Source organism: Hylobates moloch, unplaced genomic scaffold, assembly GCF_009828535.3.
Source record: "Hylobates moloch isolate HMO894 unplaced genomic scaffold, HMol_V3 SCAFFOLD_11, whole genome shotgun sequence".
In the NCBI taxonomy this organism is placed as follows: domain Eukaryota; kingdom Metazoa; phylum Chordata; class Mammalia; order Primates; family Hylobatidae; genus Hylobates; species Hylobates moloch.
This window is the reverse complement of record NW_026652286.1, coordinates 95692596-95719587: the sequence shown is the minus strand read 5'-3', so window position 1 is coordinate 95719587 and position 26992 is coordinate 95692596. Positions and strand designations below refer to the sequence as shown.

At 41.6% G+C, this 26992-nt stretch overlaps 1 protein-coding gene across 18 annotated transcripts in view; it reads right to left on the bottom strand.

Annotated features, from left to right (window-relative positions):
* Positions 1-26992, bottom strand: part of JHY (junctional cadherin complex regulator) — a 91957-nt gene that overhangs the window by 51917 nt on the left and 13048 nt on the right. For all 18 annotated transcript variants that reach the window (XR_009215658.1, XR_009215659.1, XR_009215660.1 and 15 more), the window contains exon 3: positions 12290-12809. Coding sequence is in view for 14 of the 18 variants with exons in the window: in XM_032168137.2 (XP_032024028.1) it covers positions 12290-12809 (520 nt within the window). In the remaining 4 variants the exon portion in view is untranslated. The remainder of the gene's footprint in view (positions 1-12289; positions 12810-26992) is intronic.

Here is a 26992-nt window from a genome sequence, read left to right as displayed (position 1 = left end):
GAATATATTTTTTTCTACATTCATTTTCAGCTTAAGATACTTGAACTTTAAAAAGCCCCAAGCTAATGGTCAGTCACCTACTTAAAAACTCTTCAATACTTTTCCATTACCCTCAGCCTTCAAAGATTTATAAGGCCCTGTGGCCTCGGGTTCCTGTCTACTTCTTCAGCCGTAGCCCCTTGCTCTCTCCCTGCTGTACCTTTCAGTTTTGCTGATGCGGCAGGGGCACCATTGTCTCTAGGTCTTTGCATAGGCCATTCTTTGCCTGGAAATTCACTTATTTAGGGAATTTCTTTGCCCCTTCACTTCACTTACTTTTTTTTTTTTGAGAGAGTCTCTCTCTGTTGCCCAGGCTGGAGTGCAGTAGCATAATCTTGGCTCACTGCAACCTCCGCCTCTTGGGTTCAAGTGATTCTCCTGCCTCAGTCTCCCGAGTAGCTGGGATTACAGGCGTGCACCGCCATGCCTGGCTAATTTTTGTAATTTTAGTAGAAATGTGGTTTCACCCTGTTAGCCAGGCTGGTCCCAAACTCCTGACCTCAAGTGATCTGCCACCTGAGCCTCCCAAAGTGCTGGGATTACAGGCATGACCCACTGTGCCCGGCCCACTTCACTTATTCTGACCCATCCCATCCACTGTTCAGCCTTGGCTGAAATATAACTTTTTCCAGAAAGCCTTCCTTGCCACCCCAGAGGCGGCTACAACAGCTGCATCTGAGCGCATGGCCTTAGTACTCTGTACTTTCCTTTTGTAACAAGTATCACCCTGGTAACTCTTTCCCCCCTCCCCGCCCCCAACTTCTGGACTGTAAATTCCAGGAAGGCAGGAAAAAGGACGGACCATGTGCAGGGCTGTCTTGCTGTATAGCTCTAGGGGTACTACTCACCTGTGCTATGCTCCGAATGTGCCTGGCATCTAGATGGTCAATAAATACGAAGGCATGAAAAGATCAATCTGGGTTGCTCACTGAACTTGCATTTATATCAGAATACGTATACTCTACTTGTTTATCTGGTTAGATGTGTGGTTTATTTTAAAGCCAGGTAGCCGGCTATTGACAAAATAAGGTGGAAACTAGAACTTCATCTTCCATTCCACTCTCCCTTGTTCCCAGCTAAAGTCCCTGAAATTTGCATTTGCTACTCCCTCTTCCAGAAATCCTCTTTCTCCAAATATTCGCATGGCGTGCCCTCTCGCCTCCTCCATATCTTCTCAGGGAGACTCTGCCTCATGGCCCATTTAAAGTTGTAATTTCCCACCACCTCAGCAATCCTTAGCAGTTCTGCCCAGCTTTATTTGTCTCCTTACATCCTTAAAATATGGAACTTACCATGCACCAATGCACTGATTTATCTATTTTGTCTGTTGTCCATCTCCTTCCTCAGGAGGCCTGGGATTTTTGTCTGTTTTTGTTCAGGGATGTATCCCAAGCACCTATGACAATGTCTGACACATAATCATCTCTCAATAAATACATGCTAGGCTGGATGCAGTGGCTCACACCTGTAATCCCAGCACTTTGGGAGGCTGAGGTGGGCAGATCACTTGAAACCAGAAGTTCAAGACCAGCCTGGCCAATATGGCAAAACCCTGTCTCTACTAAAAATACAAAAATTAGCTGGGTGTGGTGGCTCACGCCTGTAATCCCGGCTACTTGGGAGACTGAGGCATGACAGTCGTTTGGATCCAGGAGGCAGAGGTTGCAGTGAGCTGAGATGGCACCACTGCATTCCAACCTGGTGACAGAGTGAGACTGTGTCTCCAAAATAAATAAATAAGTAAAATAAAATAAATAAATATATGCTAAATGAATAATGGCCATTTTTAAGAATGTGAAAGAGATTTTTAGGACTATCTCATATAACCTACAGAAAGATTGATTATCCAGCAATCTGAGCTCTCCATAACAAACTAAGAATATGTAAGCGTGACCTCTGAATGGACACATTAGCGATAAAAAAAAAAAATCACAAAGCTCACACATTGCACTGAAATTGCTCCATTACTAAAATCCTTCAATGAATTCATATGACTTAGAGGAAAGGCCTAACATTTGAACACAGGGGTTTTAAAATTTGAGCATGTATCAAAATCACTTGGAAGGCTTGTTAAAACACAGATTGCTGGGCCTCACCCCAGAGTTTCTGACACAGGAGGTCTGGCACGGGGCCCAAGAATTTCCACTTGTAGTAAGTTCCCAGGTGATGCTGATGCTGCTGGTCTGAGGAACACAATATGAGAGCTTCTGCTTTAAAATGACACACAAGGGCCCGCAGGAAAGACGTCTGACGATTTCTCTAACCTAAATATCCACATTCTCATCCTCACAATCTAGCCGCATACAACTACAGCACTATCCACCTTCTCCTTAACTAACTCACTGGATGAAGTGACGTTTTCTAGTCTTGAAGATATCCTGAGGCCATAGCTAAATGCTTACGGCTGCTAGGCTCTCTCTGGTACACCTTGGTACTTCTACTTCCCCTTGTTGAGTTGTATGTTTACCAAGAGTCTTTTCCATTTGTTCCCAAACCTGTTTATTCCCATTGTACCTGTTGTTAAAATGAGGAAATGTATTTAAAGATTAGATAACCTGAAGAAATCTGAGCATGAATAGAGAGGTGTTATGTTCATGAAAACTTAGTTAAATGATTTAGAATGACCCAATAAAGCAAATGGCAAAGTAACATTTTGGGGGCGGAGGGAAATGTAAAAGATTAGGGGAAACATTCACAAAAACCTAGCGATTATGGCCAGGTGCAGCAGCCCACGCCTGTAATCTCAGCACTTTGGGAGGCTGACGTGGGAGCATCACTTGAGGCCAGGAGTTTGAGAGCAGCCGGGCAAAACCCTGTCTCTACTAAAAACACAAAATTTAGCTGGGCGTTGTGGCAAGTGCCTGTAATCCCAGCTACTCCATGGCTGAGGCATGAGAATTACTTGAACCTGGGAGGTGGAGGCTGCAGTGAGCCAAGATCGTGCCACGGCACTCTAGCCTGGTTGACAGAGGGAGACTACATCTCAAAAACAAACAACAGCAATAAAAAACAAACAAACAAAAAACAAAAAACCAAAACACACCTAGAAATTATGTTCTTAAATTGTTTCTTAAGGTTTTTTAAGTTTGTACTTTGCTATCAAGAAATCAAAACTGCAAATCATAGATGCTCTCAAACTGATGCAAGAAAAACAATGAAACTCCAAACAATAGAATCTGCACTGGTAAAAAAGACCTTGGCCCCTTGGTAAAAAAAACTGGTGAATTAGTGTATATTTATATACGTTAAGTGAAAGTCAAGTAATTACGGTATATAGTTATCATTTTTCATATCTGCTTTAACCAATTTAAAAACAAAATTTTATTAATATATAATGTTTGTACATATTTATGGGGTATATGTGATATTTTGTTATGTATACAGAATGTGTATTGAACAAGATTATGTGGGGTATCCATCACCTCAAGTATTTATCATTTCTTTGTGTTGGGAACATTTCAAATGCTCTCTGCTAGCTACTTTGAAATATACAACACAGTTTTACTAACTAGTCACCTAACTTTGCTATGGAATATTAGAATTTATTCATTCTATCTAACTGTATGTTTTTACCAACCGACCAACCTCTCTTCATCTTCCCTACCCCCCAGACCCTTCCCAGCCTCTGGTAACTATCATTCTGCCTTTTACCTCCATGAAATCTTTGATTTAACTGACCAACTACCAGTTCTTGACCAGCAGTATAGAAGTTCTTTCTGTACTGACAGCTTTCTACTTAGTGTTCTTTCATGACTTGATGCCACTGCTCCTGCCCCCTTTGCCCGCAGTGCCCTTACTACCCACTTCCACCTGTTAACTTCTCTTTAGGGCTGGGTGCTGTGGCTCACACCTGTAATCCCAGCACTTCAGGAGGCTGAGGCGGGCAGATCACTTGAAGTCAGGAGTTCAAGACCAGCCTGGCTAACATGGTGAAACCCCTGCCTCTACTAAAAATACAAAACTTAGCCAGGCGTGGTGGTGGGTGCCTGTAATCCCAGCTACTTGGGAGGCTGATGCAGGAGAATTGCTTGAACCCAGGAGGCAGAGGTTGCAGTGAGCTGAGATGGCGCCACTGCACTCCAACCTGGGTGACAGGGCGAGACTCTGTCTCAAAAAACACAAACAAAAATAAAAACAAAAATTTACCCTTTTTCATTTTAAAGAATCAGTTCCATGATTGCCTCTTGTGTGAAGCCCCCTCTGACTTCCCTGGACAGTCAGGCACCTTTTCTTCCGGGTTTTTGGGGACCTTATCTGATACTAGCACAGCAGTTTTCACTTGGTATTGACTGTTTACATGTCTGCTTCCCATTCTGCCACAAGCTCCTTAAGAGCAGATACAGACAGCAGCAGAAAATGACTGCAGGCTCATAGCAGTCTGGGTCATTTAACAAAGAGGCAAAGAAGCGATCACATTGCCACAGCTTTGTACTTTACTAAAGAATGGTGCAATATGACCTGTGTAAGGCAGCATAGAATTATCAGGTATGGCAGGTACATTTTGAAAACTATCCTTAAAAATGATAGAAATTTATGTTAAATTTCTGGTTTTCAAAGGGGCATGCTTTGGTTATGTGGAAAATTTTTTTTCTTATGGATCCCTCTTCAATAATGTCAAATTAATGAAGTGTCACTCTATAGATCATACAAATTAGTAGTTTAAGCAGCTAAGTGTTGAACAGTGCACACAAGAAAGAGGCCTTAAAAATGGCTCGTATTGAAAAAAATCATAAAGTTCAATTGAAATTACGCTGTCGTAAGTAAGTGCTCTTGTAGTAATAGCAGAGGGCAAAATAAGAAAATTTATCAATCGATGAACATCTATGGAGTTCCTACTCTGTAGAAGAATAATTTTCACATGTATAATAGGATAGGTGGGACTCAAAAGCACCACCAGGCCGGGCGTGGTGGCTCACACCTGTAATTCAAGCACTTTGGGAGGCTGAGGTGGGCAGATCACGAGGTCAGGAGTTCGAGACCAGCCTGACCAACATGGTGAAGCCTCGTCTCTACTAAAAATAGAAAATTAGCCGGGCGTGGTGGTAGACGCCTATAATCCCAGCTACTCAGGAGGCTGAGGCAGGAGAATCGCTTGAACCAGGGAAGTGGAAGTTGCAGTGAGCGGAGATCACGTCACCGCACTCCAGCCTGGGCTACGGAGTGAGACTCTGTCTCAAAAAAACAAACAAACAAAAACAACAACAAAAAAAACACCACCACCAATCTGAAGAATCCTATAAGAAAATAATTCTATGTTTCTAACCAAATATAATTACAAAAAGATGACCATAACTTAAATAAAGGTAAAGCTTAATCTTATAGACAACCAAAAGTTTCACTAAATTTAAAACTATGAAAAAGAGCAATATATCCTTTAGGTGGTAACCTTCCACATTAGGAGACTGTAAATTTAAACCAAACATTCAATAATAAATATAACTTTTATTTATATAAGGCTGTAAGATTATAAAAAGCTTTCACATTGCGTATCTCATTTGATCATCTCGATAATTCTGAGTCTGTGGTGTAAGGCGAACATTTGTAATTTTACTTTAATGAGGAAGAATAAGACTCAGTAACTGAGTTTGTGATTTGCCAAAATAATAAATGGCTCCAAATGGGACTCAAATCAGGTCTTTTGACTTCAAATTCCAGTGTTTAACAGCACAAGTTCTTGTTAATCCCCCCTCCGCTTTTTTTTTTTGTTTTGAAAACAATGAAATTTTGAACCAAAGAAAAAGTATTTAAAAATTACATTTCTTCATCAAATATTTAGCTAGTGCTTGCTGTATGCCAGGATCTGGGAATTCAAAGATGAACAAGTCCATGATCGTAAGGAGTAGATAGTCATCTTTACATGATGAAGACAGTGCAGTGTGGGGTTATGGGTTCTGCAGGAGATGTTCAGGAATGAGGGAGGTAGTGGAAGGAGGATCTTCAGAAAGCCTTTACAAAGATTCAGACATATGAGCTGAATCTCAAAAGGAGGATAAGGTTTTCCTAAGCAAACAAGCCAGGGCAAGAGTAGCCCATCAGCATGAACAAAGAAGGGGCTAGAGGAAATGCCGGGTCTGGGCTCTGTGAGTTCCTGGAGTATGGCCGGGTGTTTGACATACGTAGGGAGTGATGAAGGATGAGGCTACAGGAGCAGGAAGGAGCCAGGTCAGGAAGGGCCTTTCGTACCACTCAGAGTTTGAGTTTTATTTTGAAGGTAACATGGCGTCACACTAAGCAGTGTTGAAAGAATTACCCTATGAAATTGTACTTCAAAACTAAAGTACCAAATACATGATCCAGAGTTATTAATAAATTCCTTATTTTAAAGTGTAAATATTTGAAACAGTATCTGAGACCACGTGCAATTGTTAAATACTGTCAACTAGTTGCATACAAGATTGTAGCGTTCTGTAATCCCTAGGACAGTGTTTGATTGACCTCGGACCCTCAAGAGACAGCATGGCGAGTGTGGGGTGTGCCTGGATAGGCCCCCTTTGTAGGCGGTCTTTTGAGAGTCTCACCATCGCATGGCCTCCTAGGGCATGTGAATGTTATTGTTTTGCCTACACTTTGTTCTTACTCTGTCCGAAGTTATATCTCTTTCATTTTGAGGCAATGTAGCCTTAAAAAAAGAGAAAGCCGGTTAGAAGGGCCTCTTCCCTGGGTGGAATCTTCTCCCGTGGTGTAAGGAGTCCCTAGTGGTAACGATAGCTTTTCTTCACTGAGTGTCTGCCCCGAGTCCGTAGCTTTGTATAAATTCTTCAAATAGCCCTCCAAAGCAGAAACATATATATATATATGATATATATTTATATTCCTCGTTTGCTTCCTCCATATATAGATGAGGAAGGTGAGGTGAGACTTATTTTTATTTATTCTTAATTTTGATTATTTTCTCTTTTTTTTTTGGGGGACAGAGTCTTACTCTGTTATCCAGGATGGAGTGCAGTGGTGAGATCCACTCACTGCAGCCTTGGCCTCCCGGCTCAAGCGATCCTTCCATCTCAGCCTCTGGAGTAGCTGGGACTACAGGCGTGCCCCATCATGGCCAGCTAATTTTTGCATTTTTTTGGTGGAGACGAGGTTGAGCTAATACGAGTTATGCTGAAGAGCCAGGATTTAATCCATGATTGACTCTCAAATCAGTATTTTGTTTTGGTTTTAGTTTTTCTCCCTCAATATTTCGTTGTTCCCTAGCAAAAACGCTGCTACCAGGGATGGGGCCAACCAAAGCTCTTCCTCTAGATCTTGCATACTTTTCTTTCTTATCCATTCGTGCCTCCACTTGAATGATACATCCTCAGAGAGACCTTCCCCAAGCACCTGGCTAGACATCCCAGTTTAACCTTTTTTTTTTTTTGAGATGGAGTCACACTCTGTCACCTAGGCTGCAGTGCAGTGGCGAGATCTCGGCTCACTGCAACCTCCGCCTCCCAGGTTCAAGCGATTCTCCTGCCTCGGCCTCTTGAGTAGGTGGGATTACAGGCGCGCACCACAAGGCCCAGCTAAGTTTTGTATTTTTAGTATAGATGGGATTTGACCATGTTGGCCAGGCTGGTCTCTAACTCCTGACTTCAGGTGATCCACCCACCCCAGCCTCCCAAAGTGCTGGGATTACAGGCATGAGCCACCACGCCCAACCCCCAGTTTACTTATTAAGGTCATCACTTTATTAAATAAAGCACTTTATTCCCTCTCATTACTTTGTTTCTTTCCTTTTCTTTCTTTTTTTTTTTTTTTGTTGAGACGTTGTTTCGCTCTTGTTGCCCAGGCTATGCAATGGCGCAATCTCAGCTCACCGCAACCTCCACGTCCCGGGTTCAAGCAAATCTCCTGCCTCAGCCTCCTGAGTAGCTGGGATTACAGTCATGCACCACCACGCCCAGCTAATTTTGTATTTTTAGTAGAGATGGGGTTTCTCCACGTTAGTCAGGCTGGTCTCGAACTCCTGACCTCAGGTGATCTGCCTGCCTTGGCCTCCCAAAATGCTGGGGTTATAGGAGTGAGCCACCACGCCCAGTCTCATCACTTTCTTAAATACAGTTTATTCAGTCTCTTTTGAGGTATTATCAGTATCTGAAATTATTTTGTTACATGGTTCTTATCTTTGCCGTATGACTGGAATGTAAACTCCTTCAAGATAGGTGCTCTGCCTGTCTTGTTTTCTGTTAATATCCCAGCATTGAGAAGAGTACCTAATATTTAATACATATTTGGTGCTCAATAAATATCTGTTGGCTGACTGACCTGCTGTCTCAGCAACAGCCACAAAGATGTGTTAATTGAAGGTAGGACTGTGAATTGTTTGTGACTTTATATTGTCTTGACTATAGGCCATTCAATAACCATATCACATTTGTAAACTATCTGTAATTTCTTTCCAAGCAATTACAAGGAAAAAGTTGAATAACATGTATAGAGCATTTCTAACTCTTTTCTGAACCCATACTAAATTTCACCTTCATCAGTCTTTAAAGTAACATTAGAATCGAGATAGAAAGGTAGTTCATTTTTCAAAACACAGTTTCCTTTAACGGTGGATTACAAATGGACTCAAAATGGAATGAGTTTCAGACAAATACTTTAGGCTAGTGAACAAATCATGAATAAAAGTAAGAACTGATTATTCACCAGCAAAGTTATTGCCTGACCGTGATACTTAGGTGCCCTCTAGTGTGTGTTGGTTTTTACATCGGTTCCTCACTTCACACATCATGTGATTAAGATTTTGTCATGTATTCAAAGGTGATTTTTCCAATGTATTTTAATGTACAATCAGCAGATCTATGCAAAATGGCAAAAAGACTGCAGAACAATTGACTTTAAAAATCAATAGTTCTACCCTAAGCCATTAATTACAAGCATAAAATGCAATTTAGGGAGGTGAGCAATCGGGGGTGTGAAGTTATATGGGTTACTACAAAATTTATATTATAAATGTCTCCTCTTATTTTTGTTGCTATTTTTCCATTTTAATTTTTAAAAGATAATACATAAGCATGGTTCAAAATTAAGAGATTTGAAAAGGTACACAGTAAAAAGTTGTGCTCCCGCCCATTCCCCCTCCACCTCTTGCAATTAACTACTTTTGTAGCCTTCCACAATTTCTTATGCATGCCATGCAAATACAATATATATTTTTATTCCTTTCCACTGATTTTTTGTTTTTTTGTTTTTTTTTGGAGACAAGAATCTCACTCTGTCGCCCAGGCTGGAGTGCAGTGGTGCAATCTCGGCTCACGGAAACCCTGCCTCCCGAGCTCAGGCAATTCTCATGGGCTTCCCGAGTAACTGGGATTACAGGCACCCATCACGATGCCCGGCTAATTTTTGTATTTTTTAGTAGAGACAGTGTTTCACCATGTTGGCCAGGCGGGTCTCAAACTTCTGACCTCAAGTGATCCACCGGCGTCCCAAAGTGCTGGGATTATAGGCATGAGCCACCACGCCTGGCCCCTCTCCACTTTTAACATACTGCACCTTGAATTTCTTTCTTAATAAGAAATCCTGGTAAGTTATCCCTCATAGTTCATGGAGAGTGTCCTTATTTTTTTTTAACAGCTGCAGTGTACTCTACTGTATGGATGTACCATAACTTATTTACTCCCCAAATGACAGATATTTGGGTGGTTTCCAATCTTTTGCTATTACAAATAAGGCTGAAATGAGCAATTTTGTACAGATGTAATTTCAAAACTGCACACAAATATCTAGGATAAATTCCTAGGTGCAAAATGTGTTGGGTCAAATAAAAATAATTTCAAACACTTTGATACTTATATATATACCTATATACTTGCTATGGGCCAGTCACTGATCTTAGCACTCTCTATACATTTATTTATTTATTTATTTAATTTATTTTTTTGAGATGGAGTCTTGCTCTGTAACCCAGGCTGGAGTGCAGTGGCGCAATCTCGGCTCACTGCAACCTCTGCCTCCTGGATTCAAATGATTCTCCTGCCTCGGCCTCCCGAGTAGCTGGGATTGCAGGCACACATCACCATGCTCAACTAATTTTTGTATTTTTAGTATGGACGGGTTTCACAATGTTGGCCCGACTGGTCACAAACTCCTGACTTCAAATGATCTGCCTGCTTTGGCCTCCCAAAGTGCTGAGTTTACGTGGCCTAACTCATTTATTTAATCTTCTTAATAAGCCTATGAGGAAAGTCCTATTATTGTCCTCATTTTAAAGATGAGGAAACTGAGGCACAGAGAGGTTTAGTAACTTGCAGAGGGTCAGAGAGCTAGCAGGTGGCAGTGCCAACCAACCTCGCTCCAGAGTCCATACTCTTAGCCATTATGTTTTACTTTCTCAAGGAGTATATTTGTGTTTTATGTAGACATTAACAAATTGTCCTCCGTACTGGTTATACTAATTTATTCTCTCACCAGCTTGACCGTACTTTTTTGCCCACAGGGTCATTAAACTTACAGAATTTTGATAGTTTAATTATAGTCGAAAAATGGAATCCCATTATAGTATTAATTTGCATTTCTCTAATAGGCTGAGATTGGGTAACCTCTTATATGTGTAATAGCCATATATATTAACTTTTCTTTGTTAACTTTTATTGACAAGGAAAAATACACAAAAAGTATAAATGAACAATCTGTGAATAAGCAAGGATAATAAAGAAAGCTCTGGAAATTAACAGTAATGAGAGGAACAATCTGTGAATTGTTCATTTATACTTTTTGTGTATTTTTCCCTGGAATTTGATCTTTTTCTTATTGATTTCTAGGATTTCCTGAAATCTCTACCAAAAAATACAAAAATTAGCCAGGTGTGGTGGCGGGTGCCTATAATCTCAGCTGCTCTGGAGGCTGAGGCAGGAGAATCGTTTGAACCTGGGAGGCGGAGGCTGCAGTGAGCTGAGATCACGCCACTGCACTTTAGCCTGGGCCACAGAGTGAGACCCTGTCTCAAACAAAAACCAAAACAAAACAAACCAAGTGCCTCCACGCTTGGTACCCAAGCTTCCCGCCTCCTACCCACAAATCAACTGAATAATCCTATCAGCCATGGAAAACATCAGTGCTCTGCAGATAATGACTTACACAACTCTGACTTTTAGATTTTGATAAAACCTGTGTTCTCTGTTCTAACCCCTTGCTCATCAAAGTGTGGTCCATGGACCAGCAGCCTTGCATCTCCTGGGAACTTGTTAGAAATGCACACTCTGCATCTCACTCCAGACCTACTGGATCACAATCTGTATTTTAACGAGAGTCTAAAGTGGTTCATAAGCACTTTAAATTGTGAGAAGCGAAAGATCAGTGGTTCTCAAAGTGTAGGCCTGATAGCAGCAGCAGTATCACCTGGGGCCATGCAGAAAATTCAGATCCCTGGATCCCACCCTACACCTGCTGAATCAGAAATTTGGGGGGATGAGGTCCATCAAGCTTTTTAAATAAGCCCTCCAGATGATTCTGGTGCACTCTAATGTTTAGGAACCACTGCTCTAGATCGGTGATTCTCAATCTTGGCTAAATACTAGAATCATCTGGGGAGTGTGGCGGACTCCCCATATTTAGAGTGCAGCCCAGATGAGCTGAATTGGAATTTCAGTGGTTCATCCAGGGAATCAATACTTTTTAAATTTTTCAGATGATTCCAATGTGAAAACAAGGCTGAGAACCACTGCTCTAGTCTGGAACAATGCTTCTCAAACCTGGCTTCACATTAGAAATACTCAAGGAGCTTTACAAAAAAGAAAAACTGATGCTCAGGTTCTCAGAGATTTAAATTGGTCTGAGTGAGGCAAAAAAATCACTTTTTTTTTTTTTTTTGAGATGGAGTTTCACTCTTGTTGCCCAGGCTGGAGTGCAATGGTGTGATCTCGGCTCACTGCAACCTCCACCTCCCGGGGTTCAAGCGATTCTCCTGCCTCAGCCTCCCGAGTAGCTGTGATTACAGGCATGCTCCACCGTGCCGGGCTAATTTTGTATTTTTAGTAGAGACGGGGTTTCTCCATGTTGGTCAGGCTGGTCTCAAACTCCCGACTTCGGGTGATCGGCCCGCCTCGGCCTCCCAAAGTGCTGGGATTACAGGCGTAAGCCACCGTGCCTGGCCAGATTTTTAACTCAGGAAAAATATATATTCTCCTCACTCATCTTTGAATTATACCCAGCTAGGTGACTGCTATGACATCGTCAACCTAAAGGAAGTGATTTATATAGACATTTCAAACAAACGCAAATTCTAGTTTAATGTTTCAGAAGACATTTTAAAGTAGCCACTACGTACCTGTTCTGGATGAGATTCCCCTCTTTTTTTATTGTGAAGTTGGAGATAAGAGTCCGTTTTCGGGATGGGTAATCCCAAAGTGAGCTTGTTTTTTTCCACAAAATGTTGTTTGGACTTCCTTCGCCGAGGGCTGCGTGATCCCGGCAGGAAAACCTCGTTATGTGAACTTGAGCTCTTCACGCACTGAGAAAGGCTGCTCGACTTCTCCTCCAGGACACTGTCGCTCGGCTCTAAAAACGACTTGCTGCGACGGGCACCATGCTCATAGTTTGGACTTAAAAATTCACTACCAAGTAAAGAGGCTGCACTCTGTGGACTCTCTTTCTGCTCGCCTTTTCCCCCGGAGAGTTCCGCTGGTGTCTCCTGGGAAGGGTAGAGGGGAGCCAAAGGCAGATTTTCTAAAGAGCTGTCCATGGACTCTGGCAACGCTTCCACAGACAGCAGCTGCCCTTCCTCCTTCTTACTCTTCCAGTTCGGGTCATAGCGGAGGTCTGAATATTTGTCTTCTATTGGTTGTTGCCTGCCCAAAGCAGAAGAAAAATGTCAAGTCCTTAGTTAAAATAAATTCACTCCTTATAGTCAGTTGATCATTTTATTTGAAATCAATCTCAGTCTTTCTCCTATAGTTTTCCTTTTACTATCTGTATGTTAAACACAAATCCCAGCAGGGTGCAGTGGCTCATACCTGTAATCCCAACACTTTGGGAAGCTGAGGCAGGAGGATCGCTTGAAGCAAGGAGATCAAAACCAGCCTGGGCAACACAGCGAGACTCCATCTTTACAACAAAATTTTTTTTTAAAAAAATTAGCTAACTATGGTGTCGTACCTGTAGTCCCAGCTACTCAGGAGGCTGAGGCGGGAGGATTGCTTGAGCTAAGGAGTTAGAGGCTACAGTGAGCTATAATCACGACACTGCACTCCAGCCTGGGAGACGGCGTGAGATCCTGTCTCTTAAATAAATAAGTTAATTAATAAACATAAAGACAGATCTCAGGCCCAAATTAGACCCACACACTACACATAAGGGCGAAAAGCCATAATTATCCAAGTTCATTGAAATATGGAATAAAAATGGGGGATAATTAATTTCTAAGTGTCAGAAAACAACTGAAAAACAAATGTCTATAATGTTAAACCAATAATCACTGTGGTTCAATGAATGCGATTACTTACGTACACCAACAATGACTCAGTATTTCAGCTGGTGAAGATAAAACTGTGTTTCACACTTTGGCTGGTAATACATTTCATACACTGACTAACAATGTTCTGGTCAAGGACAAGCCACATATACGACTGAGGTCCTACGATATTGTAATGGAGCTGAAAAATTCCTGTCACCTAGTGACACTGTAGCCCTTGGAATATCATAGTACAATATGTTGCTCATATGTTTGTGGTGCTGCTGGTATAAACAAACCTACTGCACTGCCAGTCCTATAAAAGTATAGCACATACAATTATATATAGCACATAATCCTTGATAATGATAATCAACAACTATGTTACTGGCTTTTATATTTACTATATGATATGGTTTGGATCTGTGTCCCCACCCAAATCTCATGTCGAACTGTAATCCCCAGTGTTGGAGGTAGGGCCTGCCTGGTGGGAGGTGACTGGATCATGAGGACGAGTTCTCATGAATGGCTTAGCACCATCCACCCTTGGTTCTGAGTAGTGAGTGAGTTATGGTGAGATCTGGTTAAGAGTGCATAGCAGCTCCCCACCCTCTCTCTTGGTCCTGCTCTGCTGTAAGAGGCCTGCTCCCCCTTTGCCTTTGCCATGATTGTAAGTTTCCTGAGGTTTCCTTAGAAGCCAAGCAGATGCCAGAATCATACTTCCTGTAGAGCCTGCAGAACTGTCAGCCAGTTAAACTTCTTTTTTTAAATAAATTACCCAGTCTCACTCAGGTATTTCTTTGTAGCAATGCAAGAACAGGTTAGTACACTATACTATACTTTTTTTTTTTGAGACAAGTCTTGCTCTATCGCTCAGGCTGGAGTGCAGTGGTGTGATCTTGGCTCACCGCAACCTCTGCCTCCCGGATTCAAGTGATTCTCATGCCTCAGTCTCCTGAGTACCTGGGATTACAAGTGTGTGTTAACACGCCTAGCTAATTTTTTTTTTTTTAATTTTTAGTAGAGGCAGGTTTTTGCCAGGTTGGCCAGGCTGATCTTGACCTCCTGTCCTCCTGTGATCCACCCACCTCAGCCTCCCAAAGTTTTGGGATTACAGGCATGAGCCACCGTGCCCAGCCACTATACTATATTTTTTTTATCATTATTTTAGAGTGCACTCCTACTTATTTTTTAAAAAGTTAACTGTGAAACAGCCTCAGGCAGGTCCTTCAGGAAGGATTCCAGAAGAAGGCCTTGTTATCCTAGGAGATGACAGCTCCATATGTGTTACAGCCCCTGAAGACCTTCCAGTGAGACATGGTATGGACATGGAAGACAGTGATATCCGATGATTCTAACCCTGTGTGGGCCTAGACTAATGTGTGTGTTTGTGTCTCAGTTTTTAACAAAAAAGTTTAAAAAGTAAGAAAAAATTTTTTAATAGGAAAAAGCTTACAGAATAAGGATATAAATAATTTTTATACTGCTGTACAATGTATTTGTGTTTTAAGCTGTGTTATTACAAAAGAGTTAAAAAGTAAAAAAAAATTAAAAGTGTGTGAAGTAAAAAAGTTACAGTAGCTAAGGTCAATTTATTAATGAAGAAATATTTAAAAAAATAAATTTAGAGGAGTCTAAGTGTACAGCGTTGCTGAAGTCCACAGTAGCTTACAGTAATGTCCTAGGCCTTGAAATTCACTCCCGCTCACGCACTGCCTCACCCAGAGAAACGTACAGTCCTACAACCTCCATTCATGGTCAGTGCCTATATATATATTTATTTTTTATTTTTTTATTTTTTTTGAGACTGAGTCTCGCTCTGTCCCCCACGCTGGAGTGCAATGGCGGGATCTCCGCTCACTGCAAGCTCCACCCCCTGGGTTCACGCCATTCTCCTGCCTCAGCCTCCCAAGTACAGGCGCCCGCCACAACGCCCTGCTAATTTTTTGTATATTTAGTAGAGACGGGGTTTCACCGTGTTAGCCAGGATGGTCTCAATCTCCTCGTGATCCACCCGCCTCCGCCTCCCAAAGTGCTAGGATTACAGGCTTGAGCCACCGTGCCTGGCCATATATATTTAAATGTACCATTTAAAAAATTTTCTGCTGTATTTTTACTGTACCTTTTCTATGTTTAGATGCACAAATACTTACTACCGTATTACAATTCCCTACAGTGCTTAGTAAAGTAACACATTGTACAAATTGTGTGTAGTAGGCTGTACTATCTAGGTTTGTGTAAGTGCACTCTATGATGTTCCCACAATGATGAAATCACCTAACCACAAATTTCTCAGACCGTACCCCTGTCATCAGGCAATGCATGACTGTATAGACATCTGGCTGTTTAGAAAGAGAACTGTGAATTGTTGCCTAGACAACGTTTGCTTCGGACTGCTCCTTTTTGGGGGAAAGCATGGTTTTATCCTGACTGCATACCTATGTAGGTTCATTCTTCTCTTCAGTGATTTTGCTTTTCGCTTCATTTTGTCTTTGTAGAGTGTATCTAATGTACTACAGAGAGATCCCCGAGGCTTCAGATCAGACCAGATCGCGGCTCACTGAAAGGTTCATGGCCTCTTGGCTGTCAGCTATGCACACGAAGTGCAGTGGATAGGTCAGAATGCACTTGACACTGCAGGAGGGGCCTATTTGAATAAAAGGTCAAGCATACCGTCCTGCCTGAGAAAAACGAACTAGCCTATCATCAGTTCACGTGACCCAAAATAAAGTCTCCCTTTTCCCCATGACAATCTCAATTTGTAAAGCACCTCCAGTCTTAACCAAAAAAAAAAAAAAAAAAAAAAAAAAGCTGGTAATATGGCATATTTAATGGCCTCTTTGATCTTCAAAAGCTAAATGGGAGAGATTTTCCTTCCTTGAGTACAGTAGATGCAACCCTCTAATCAAAAAGAAAATGTAAATCACCCAGGCTTTTTATGCTATTTGATATTCCCGTTTACAGAGGACATAATTGTATGCTGGGTAAACAAACTAATGGTCCCCCTAATGTTAATTTACTTTTCTTAATGTGGACCCAGGTTTCTTTGATTTGATGTAAAGCAAAAACTGGAGCAAAAAGCCAAAACTGTCACGCCTTGCTGAATTGTCATTTTAAATTTTTTAGTTCACATATTATGATGAGGAACTTCTTGAAATAAGTGGCACCTCCTTTTCCAACAAGAGAAGAGAGATGCTCTTCTTCTTCAGCAAAATGGGAATGGTCCACATTTGTCAGAAAATGGGACGCCCAAAACCTCCCTGCACTGCAGGGTCACCTACCTTTGGGGCTTTGATGGGGAGGTTTCCCCCAAGTGATGTACTGTCCTAGGAACTCACAGTATTTCCTGTCCCTGCCTTTCACTTGACCCTTAAGCATCATGGGGCAGGGATATGGGACATGGGTGGTCCAGCAGTGTCCGGCAGGGCACAGACCTGGGGCTCAGTTTCTCCATCTGTCACTAACTGTTCTGCACTGGTTGGCAAATCAGTCATCTCTGATTCAGTTTTTCTCATCTATAAATCGGGATAAATTCTATTGGTTTTATTTCTCAGGACTGAATGAGGATCAACATGAGAGAGTGTGTCTTAAAGTGCTCTGTGTTTGTGCTTACTTAATTTTTCACTGTGGTAATCTTGTCTCCTCACTAGACAAATTCCCAGGCAGCGGGGACTGCAGGTGATCTTTTGTTTGCTAACTTCTGCCCTAGTACACTGCACTGTGCTATGGACAGAAGAGTCAATAAATACTTCTTGAATAAATAACTCCTTTTCTAAAAATATTCTAGTCAACACAAATACAGCATAAATATTTATTTTTAAAAATCAATAGTAATAAATTAGAATCTAAACATGTAAAGGCTTCTTGCATTAGACCAAATTAGGGAATGATTTTTAGGGCTTATCTGGTACTGAATTAAACATAGGTTTCAACTGTGGTTGTTTTGGTGGGGAAGAAAGTTCAATTATTATCTTCAAGTAAATACAGATTTTTTTTTGTAAAGAAAGGTGCTATTTTCCCATATTTATGCTGTGCTGAAAGAAAAAAACTGAATTTAACTTTCTTTTTTTTTTTTTTAAAGAGGAAAGAAGAATATAATTTATTACCTACTTACCTTAAATTATTTTACTCAATTCTTATATATAATTGACAATTTCGTTAGTTACAGCTTACTGATAAGTAACATAGTTTAGAGTGAATCAATACCTTAACCAAAGTCATACAGCTCTTAATTAGTAAAACCAGTATTCAATTCTAACATTGAGTGTCTCCTAAATCTATGCTTTATCCAGAATGAAATCCAGTTTGTAATTATTAGAAAATCAAAATTTAACCTTGAAAACATAACTAAAAGCTTAATAAAACACAAAGAATACAATACTTAATATAATAAAAAAATGTAATCTATATCTACTAATAAAAATGTAATCTATATCTACTAATAAAAAATGTAATCTATATCTACTAATTCTTTTGTCTATACATTAATACATACACCAAATTTTAATCGATTACCTTTTTTTTTTGTTTGTTTGTTTTTGTTTTTGTTTTTTTCATCAAATTTTTTTTTTTTATTATACTTTAGGGTTTTAGGGTACATGTGCACAATGTGCAGCTTTGTTACATATGTATCCATGTGCCATGTTGATTTCCTGCACCCATTAACTCATCATTTAGCATTAGGTGTATCTCCTAATGCTGTCCCTCCCCCTTCCCCCCACCCCACAACAGTGTGATGTTCCCCTTCCTGTGTCCATGAGTTCTCATTGTTCAATTCCCACCTATGAGTGAGAACATGCGGTGTTTGGTTTTTTGTCCTTGCGATAGTTTACTGAGAATGATGTTTTCCAGTTTCATCCATGTCCCTACAAAGGACACGAACTCATCATTTTTTATGGCTGCATAGTATTCCATGGTGTATATGTGCCACATTTTCTTAATCCAGTCTATCATTGTTGGACATTTGGGTTGGTTCCAACTCTTTGCTATTGTGAATAGTGCTGCAATAAACATACGTGTGCATGTGTCTTTATAGCAGCATGATTTATAGTCCTTTGGGTATATACCCAGTAATGGGATGGCTGGGTCAAATGGTATTTCTAGTTCGAGATCCCTGAGGAATCGCCACACTGACTTCCACAATGGTTGAACTAGTTTACAGTCCCACCAACAGTGTAAAAGTGTTCCTATTTCTCCACATCCTCTCCAGCACCTGTTGTTTCCTGATTTTTTAATGATGGCCATTCTAACTGGTGTGAGATGGTATCTCACTGTGGTTTTGATTTGCATTTCTCTGATGGCCAGTGATGATGAGCATTTCTTCATGTGTTTTTTGGCTGCATAAATGTCTTCTTTTGAGAAGTGTCTGTTCATGTCCTCTGCCCACTTTTTGATGGGGTTGTTTGTTTTTTTCTTGTAAATTTGTTTGAGTTCATTGTAGATTCTGGATATTAGCCCTTTGTCAGATGAGTAGGTTGCAAAAATTTTCTCCCATTCTGTAGGTTGCCTGTTCACTCTGATGATAGTTTCTTTTGCTGTGCAGAAGCTCTTTAGTTTAATGAGATCCCATTTGTCGATTTTGGCTTTTGTTGCCATTGCTTTTGGTGTTTTAGACATGAAGTCCTTGCCCACGCCTATGTCCTGAATGGTATTGCCTAGGTTTTCTTGTAGGATTTTAATGGTTTTAGGTCTAACACATAAGTCTTTAATCCATCTTGAATTAATTTTTGTATAAGGTGTAAGGAAGGGATCCAGTTTCAGCTTTCTACATATGGCTAGCCAGTTTTCCCAGCACCATTTATTAAATAGGGAATCCTTTGCCCATTTCTTGTTTTTGTCAGGTTTGTCAAAGATCAGATCTAGGGATTTTCTTTCCTTTGAAGATGGATTCATCTGTTTGGCTCTTTTTGTCTGTTGTTGGTGTGCAGAATGTTGTGTTTTTGGACTTTGCTGAAGTTGCTAATCAGCTTAAGGAGATTTTGGGCTGAGACAATGGGGTTTTCTAGATATACAATCATGTCATCTGCAAACAGGGACAATTTGACTTCCTCTTTTCCTAGTTGAATACCCTTTATTTCCTTCTCCTGCCTGATTGCTCTGGCCAGAACTTCCAGCACTATGTTGAATAGGAGCGGTGAGAGAGGGCATCCCTGTCTTGTGCCAGTTTTCAGAGGGAATGCTTCCAGTTTTTGCCCATTCAGTATGATATCGGCTGTGGGTTTGTCATAGATAGCTCTTATTATTTTGAGATACGTCCCATCAATACCTAATTTATTGAGAGTTTTTAGCATGAAGGGTTGTTGAATTTTGTCAAAGGCCTTTTCTGCATCTATTGAGATAATCATGTGGTTTTTGTCTTTGGTTCTGTTTATATGCTGGATTACATTTATTGATTTGCGTGTGTTGAACCAGCCTTGCATCCCAGGGATGAAGCCCACTTGATCATGGTGGATAAGCTTTTTGATGTGCTGCTGGATTCGGTTTGCCAGTATTTTATTGAGGATTTTTGCATCAATGTTCATCAAGGATATTGGTCTGAAATTCTCTTTTTTGGTTATGTCTCTGCCAGGTTTTGGTATCAGGATGATGCTGGCTTCATAAAATGTGTTAGGGAGGATTCCCTCTTTTTCTATCGATTGGAATAGTTTCAGAAGGAATGGTACCAGTTCCTCCTTGTACCTCTGGTAGAATTCAGCTGTGAATCCATCAGGTCCTGGACTCTTTTTGGTTGGTAAGCTATTGATTATTGCCACAATTTCAGAACCTGTTATTGGTCTATTCAGAGATTCAACTTCTTCCTGGTTTAGTCTTGGGAGGGTGTATTTGTCGAGGAATTTATCCATTTCTTCTAGATTTTCTAGTTTATTTGCATAGAGGTGTTTGTAGTATTCTCTGATGGTAGATTGTATTTCTGTGGGATCGGTGGTGATATCCCCTTTTTCATTTTTTATTGCATCTATTTGATTCTTCTCTCTTTTCTTCTTTATTAGTCTTGCTAGTGGTCTATCAATTTTGTTGATCTTTTCAAAAAACCAGCTCCTGGATTCATTAATTTTTTGAAGGGTTTTTTGTGTCTCTATTTCCTTCAGTTCTGCTCTGATTTTAGTTATTTCTAGCCTTCTGCTAGCTTTTGAATGTGTTTGCTCTTGCTTTTCTAGTTCTTTTAATTGTGATGTTAGGGTGTCAATTTTGGATCTTTCCTGCTTTCTCTTGTGGGCATTTAGTGCTATAAATTTCCCTCTACACACTGCTTTGAATGTGTCCCAGAGATTCTGGTATGTTGTGTCTTTGTTCTCGTTGGTTTCAAAGAACATCTTTATTTCTGCTTTCATTTCATTATGTACCCAATAGTCATTCAGGAGCAGGTTGTTCAGTTTCCATGTAGTTGAGCGGTTTTGAGTGAGTTTCTTAATCCTGAGTTCTAGTTTGATTGCACTGTGGTCTGAGAGACAGTTTGTTATAATTTCTGTTCTTTTACATTTGCTGAGGAGAGCTTTACTTCCAACTATGTGGTCAATTTTGGAATAGGTGTGGTGTGGTGCTGAAAAAAATGTATATTCTGTTGACTTGGGGTGGAGAGTTCTGTAGATGTCTATTAGGTCCACTTTATGTAGAGCTGAGTTCAATTCCTGGATATCCTTGTTAACTTTCTGTCTCGTTGATCTGTCTAATGCTGACAGTGGGGTGTTAAAATCTCCCATTATTATTGTGTGGGAGTTTAAGTCCCTTTGTAGGTCACTGAGGACTTGCTTTATGAATCTGGGTGCTCCTGTGTTGGGTGCATATATATTTAGGATAGTTAGCTCTTCTTGTTGAATTGATCCCTTTACCATTATGTAATGGCCTTCTTTGTCTCTTTTGATCTTTGTTGGTTTAAAGTCTATTTTATCAGAGACTAGAATTGCAACCCCTGCCTTTTTTTGTTTTCCAGTTGCTTGATAGATCTTCCTCCATCCCTTTATTTTGAGTCTATGTGTGTCTCTGCACGTGAGATGGGTTTCCTGAATACAGCACACTGATGGGTCCTGACTCCTTATCCAGTTTGCCAGTCTGTGTCTTTTGATTGGAGCATTTAGCCCATTTACATTTAACGTTAATATTGTTATGTGTGAATCTGATCCTGTCATTATGATGTTAGTTGGTTATTTTGCTCGTTAGTTGCTATTGTTTCTTCCTAGCCTTGATGGTCTTTACAATTTGGCATGTTTTTGCAGGGGCTGGTACCAGTTGTTCCTTTCCATGTTTAGTGCTTCCTTCAGGAGCTCTTTTAGGGCAGGCCTGGTGGTGACAAAATCACTCAGCGTTTGCTTGTCTGTAAAGTATTTTATTTCTCCTTCACTTATGAAGCTTAGTTTGGCGGGATAGCAAATTCTGGGCTGAAAATTCTTTTCTTTAAGAATGTTGAATATCGGCCCCCACTCTCTTCTGGCTTGTAGAGTTTCTGCTGAGAGATCAGCTGTTAGTCTGATGGGCTTCCCTTTGTGGGTAACCCGACCTTTCTCTCTGGCTGCCCTTAACATTTTTTCCTTCATTTCAACTTTGGTGAATCTGACAATTATGTGTCTTGGAGTTGCCCTTCTCGTGGAGTATCTTTGTGGCGTTCTCTGTATTTCCTGAATCTGAATGTTGGCCTGCCTTGCTAGATTGGGGAAGTTCTCCTGGATAATATCTTGCAGAGTGTTTTCCAACTTGGTTCCATTCTCCCCATCATTTTCAGGTACACCAATCAGACGTAGGTTTGGTCTTTTCACATAGTCCCAAATTTCTTGGAGGCTTTGTTCATTTCTTTTTATTCTTTTTTCTCTAAACTTCCCTTCTCTCTTCATTTCATTCATTTCATCTTCCATCAGCGATACCCTTTCTTCCAGTTGATCGCATCTGCTACTGAGTCTTCTGCAATCTTCGTGTAGTTCTCGAAACGTGGCTTTCAGCTCCATCAGCTCCTTTAAGCCCTTCTCTCCATTGGTTATTCTAGTTATCCATTCTTCTAATATTTTTTCAAAGCTTTTAACTTCTTTGCTATTGTTTTGAATTTCCTCTCGTAGCTCAGAGTAGTTTGATCGTCTGAAGCCTTCTTCTCTCAACTCATCAAAGTCATCCTCCATCCAGCTTTGTTCCGTTGCTGGTGAGGAACTGCGTTCCTTTGGAGGAGGAGAGGTGCTCTGTTTTTTAGAGTTTCCAGTTTTTTTGCTCTGTTTTTTCCCCATCTTTGTGGTTTTATCTACTTTTTTGTCTTTGATGATGGTGATGTACAGATGGGTTTTTGGTGTGGATGTCCTTTCTGTTTGTTAGTTTTCCTTCTACCAGACAGGACCCTCAGCTGCAGGTCTGTTGGAGTTTACTAGAGGTCCACTCCAGACCCTGTTTGGCTGGGTGTCAGCAGCAGTGGCTGCAGAACAGCGGATTTTCGTGAGACCACAAATTCAGCTGTCTGATAGTTCGTCTGAAAGTTTTGTCTCAGAGGAGTACCCGGTTGAATGAGGTGTCAGTCTGTCCCTACTTGGGGGGTGCCTCCCAGTTAGGCTGCTCAGGGGTGAGGGACCCACTTTAGGAGGCAGTCTGTCCGTTCTCAGATCTCCAGCTGCGTGCTGGGAGAACCACTACTCTCTTCAAAGCTGTCAGTCAGACAGGGACCTTTAAGTCTGTGGAGGTTCTTGCTGAGTTTTTGTTTGTCTGTGCCCTGCCCCCAGAGGTGGAGCCTACAGAGGCAGACAGGCCTCCTTGAGCTGTGGTGGGCTCCACCCAGTTCGAGCTTCCTGGCTGCTTTGTTTACCTAAGCAAGCCTGGGCAATGGCGGGCGCCCCTCCCCCAGCCTCGCTGCCGCCTTGCAGCTTGATCTCAGACTGCTGTGCTAGCAATCAGCGAGACTCCGTGGGCACAGGACCCTCCGAGCCAGGTGCGGGACACAATCTCCTAGTGTGCCGTTTTCCAGGCCCGTTGGAAAAGCGCAGTATTGGGGTGGGACTGACCCGATATTCCAGGTGCCGTCTGTTTCCCCTTTCTTTGACTAGGAAAGGGAACTCCCTGACCCCTTGCGCTTCCCGAGTGAGGCAATGCCTCGCCCTGCTTCGGCTCGCGCACAGTGCGCTTCACCGACTGTCCTGCACCCACTGTTAGGCACTCCCTAGTGAGATGAAACCAGTACCTCAAGCAGAAATGCAGAAATCACCCGTCTTCTGTGTCGCTGGGGCTGGGAGCTGGAGACCGGAGCTGTTCCTATTCGGCCATCTTGGCTCCACCTCGAATTTAACTTTCTTAATTCATTTGCTCATTCATTGATTCAGTAGGCATTTATTTATCGAGCCCTTACGAAGCTACAGGAATAGTGGTAGATGGTGAAGCAGTGGATGCACAGCCTAGTAGGGGATACAGACCGGGAAACAGTAATTGACACTTTGGAGTGATGTGTGCTCTGATGAGGAGCACCAGGCCATCGGGACACAGAGGGACATCCAGTCCTATCTTGGGAGGTCAGGGAAAGCCTTCTGGAGGAAGTGCCGGCGTAGCTCAGAGCTAAGGCTGAGAAGGGCAGGAAGTCTATGCCAGGCTGAGGGAACAGTATGTAAAAACAAGTGGAGGCAGAGACAATGTGGTGCTTTCATAGAACAAATTCTGTGTGGACAAAACGGAGGGTGAGAGGAGGGCAGGTCGAGGAGCACAGCTCAAGGGTAAGCAAAGGTCAGATCTCGAGGGACGTTGCAAACTCTTGAAGCAGCTCGGGCTTAATAAAGTAAACCAGACAGTTAATTAGCAAAGATTTTAGTAAGATGTAAATACATTTGGACAGCCAAAGTGAGGAGTTTCTGGAAGGGATTATCTACAGAGGCTATGAAGTCCTTTTTGGAAAGCTTAGAACAGGTAATCCTCTACTTTGTACTGTTTAGAGCAGGGCTGGCCACCTTTCACAGGTGACAACACTGGGGATCACTGTTCTGCTACTCACTCAGGAGCGGGATGTGGAAAGGGAGCACGTGTTACTGTTTGATGATCTAGGGAATGTTTGCTGTGAGTCTTCAGTTTTTTTTCCTTGGAACAATGTTAAGGGAAGTACTATTATTACCCCCATTTAACAGACGAGGAAACTGAGGCTTAGAGGGCTTATGTACATCTCCCAAGGTCACAGAGCCGGGCAGTCTGCTCTGGATCGGGCTCCTGCACATCATGTTGCATTGTATCCTGCAGCTATTCCCATAGGTGACAGTGAAGAAAGTGGGTTGCAGTGTCTGCCTTATGTGAATCAGCGAATGGATCAGCCAGTCAACAGATAAGCATGGAGCACCTCCCTACATACAGGCAGAATCTTAGGCACAGAAGACACAGCAGCATCTTATCCTGCTGGATCTTATCCTTCAATGAGGACAGGCTTTATGCACCAACTGTAATACAGTAATCAACTAATGAATTCGATGTGTAAAGAAATACAGGACGTTATGGGTATTTAAAACAGGAGGATGTGACTTATCACAAAAATATGTTAGCCTCTTATTTCCACATTCAATTGTTAGATGATATGGCAAAGTCCATTCCAACTCCACTGTCCCATGATCCTATGATAGATTCATGAAAGAATCAGTAACTGAGTAATGCCCACTATTTTTAAAAATTAGGTAGTCTTCAGTTTAAGGAAACAGATTTCCTGGTTTCCATCTCTGCAGTTATGCTAAGAAAACTGGTGCACTCATACTGGTCATGGTATTTAACCAGCATCAGCTGATAAGGGCATAGTTTCTACAGTCATGACTATAGACCTCCTTCCATCATATGTAATATTGTGGTGCTTTGTTTCTCTGTATGATAATATGGATTATTTTGGTTCTGAGAAATGGTACAGCAGAGCCTCTAAGAACAAAGGTCCTAGACTACCTGCATTCATTTCCTGGTGCCACCAGATTATGTGAATGTGGGCAAGTTATTTAACTTCTGTGTTTCAGTTTCCTCATCAATAAAATGGGGATAATAATAGTACTGGCCAGGTGTGGTAGCTCATGCTTGTAGTCCCAGAATTTTGAGAGGTCCAGGCAAGGGGATCACTTGAGGCCAAGAGTTTGAGAGCAGCCTGAGCAACACAGAGAAACCCCCCGTCTCTACAAAAAACAAAACAAAACCAATCAGCCAGGTACTGTGGCATGTGCCTGTAGTCTCAGCTACTCAGGAGGCTGGGGCAGGAGGTTGGCTTAGCCCAGGAGGTCGAACCTTCAGTGAGCCATGACTGTGCCACTGCACTCCAGCTTGGGCAACACAGCGACACCCTGTCTCAATAAAAATAAATAAGTTAAAAAAAAAATAGTACCTACCTAATAGTGTTATTGAGAGGACTATGCGAATTAATACATCTAAATTCAGCCAGGTGTGATGGCTCACGCCTGTAATCCCAGCACTTTGGGAGGCTGAGGCGGGTGGATTACGACGAGGTCAGGAGTTTGAGATCAGCATGGCCAACATGGTGAAACCCTGTCTCTACTAAAAATGCAAAAATTAGCCAGGCGTGGTGGCACGTGCCTGTAATCCCAGCTACTCAGGAGGCTGAGGTAGGAGAATCGCTTGAGCCCGGGAGGCAGAGGGTGCAGTGCGCCGAGATCATGCCATTGCACTCCAGCCTGGGCAACAGAGCGAGACTCTCTCAAAAAACAAACAAACAAACAAACAGAAAACCATCTAAATGCATAGAACTGTGTCCCTGGCACACAGTAAGGGATCCATGAGGACTAGCTGTGGAAGCACGTGTCAGGAAGCTCCAGCACTAGCCTTGCTTGCTGTGCGTCACATTCAGTCCCCGTGATATAACACCGTTGTTGTGTATTATCCTTCTGGTGATGGATCTCAAGGGATTCTTCTCTCCCCAGGGCTTAACTTATTTCCAGGGCACAAAGTTGTCTTGTGATACACTAAGTGGTTCCCTAATGGCCTGAAAGAATTAACACCCATCTTTAAAAATCCAGTTTTTAATCACGACTTAGGTACGGTGGAGAATGGCCAAACCACAATTTAGGGAATGGGATTAAAAAACCTAAGTACTTTCACATAATGAAACATTTTAACAATTGCTGAAAGATGATGAATAAGGTAAAACTCCAAGAATTAAATTATTTTAGACCTTCTGAAAAAGCTGTAATTTCTAGCCTCAGCAAATTTCCTCCTTTTTTTTTTTTTTTTTTTTTTTTTTTTGTGAGACAGAGTCTTACTCTGTCGCCCAGGCTGGAGTGCAGTTGTGCGATCTCAGCTCACTGCAACCTCAGCCGCCTGGGTTCAAGCCAAATTTCCATTCTTAAATGGCTGTAGAACCAATATCACCCACTAAAGAAAAGATTGATGTTTTGAGTGGAACCTAGAAAATACAAAGGGTTTAGAAACACGCCAGAGTAAATGAGTTGCTCTGGCTGAGAAAAATGTTTTTGAATCAGAGAAACTCTAAGAATGTGTATGTATAAGGGTAGAGCCTGAAGACGTGGCTCTTATAAGAGTTTGAATTATGTTGCACCATCTACACCTGAAAAGACTATCTTAAAACATCCCCTTTCTCCCCTTTCTGGATGGAAACCATATGTAGAGACAAATAGGAGGTTATGTTTTGCAAAATCATGA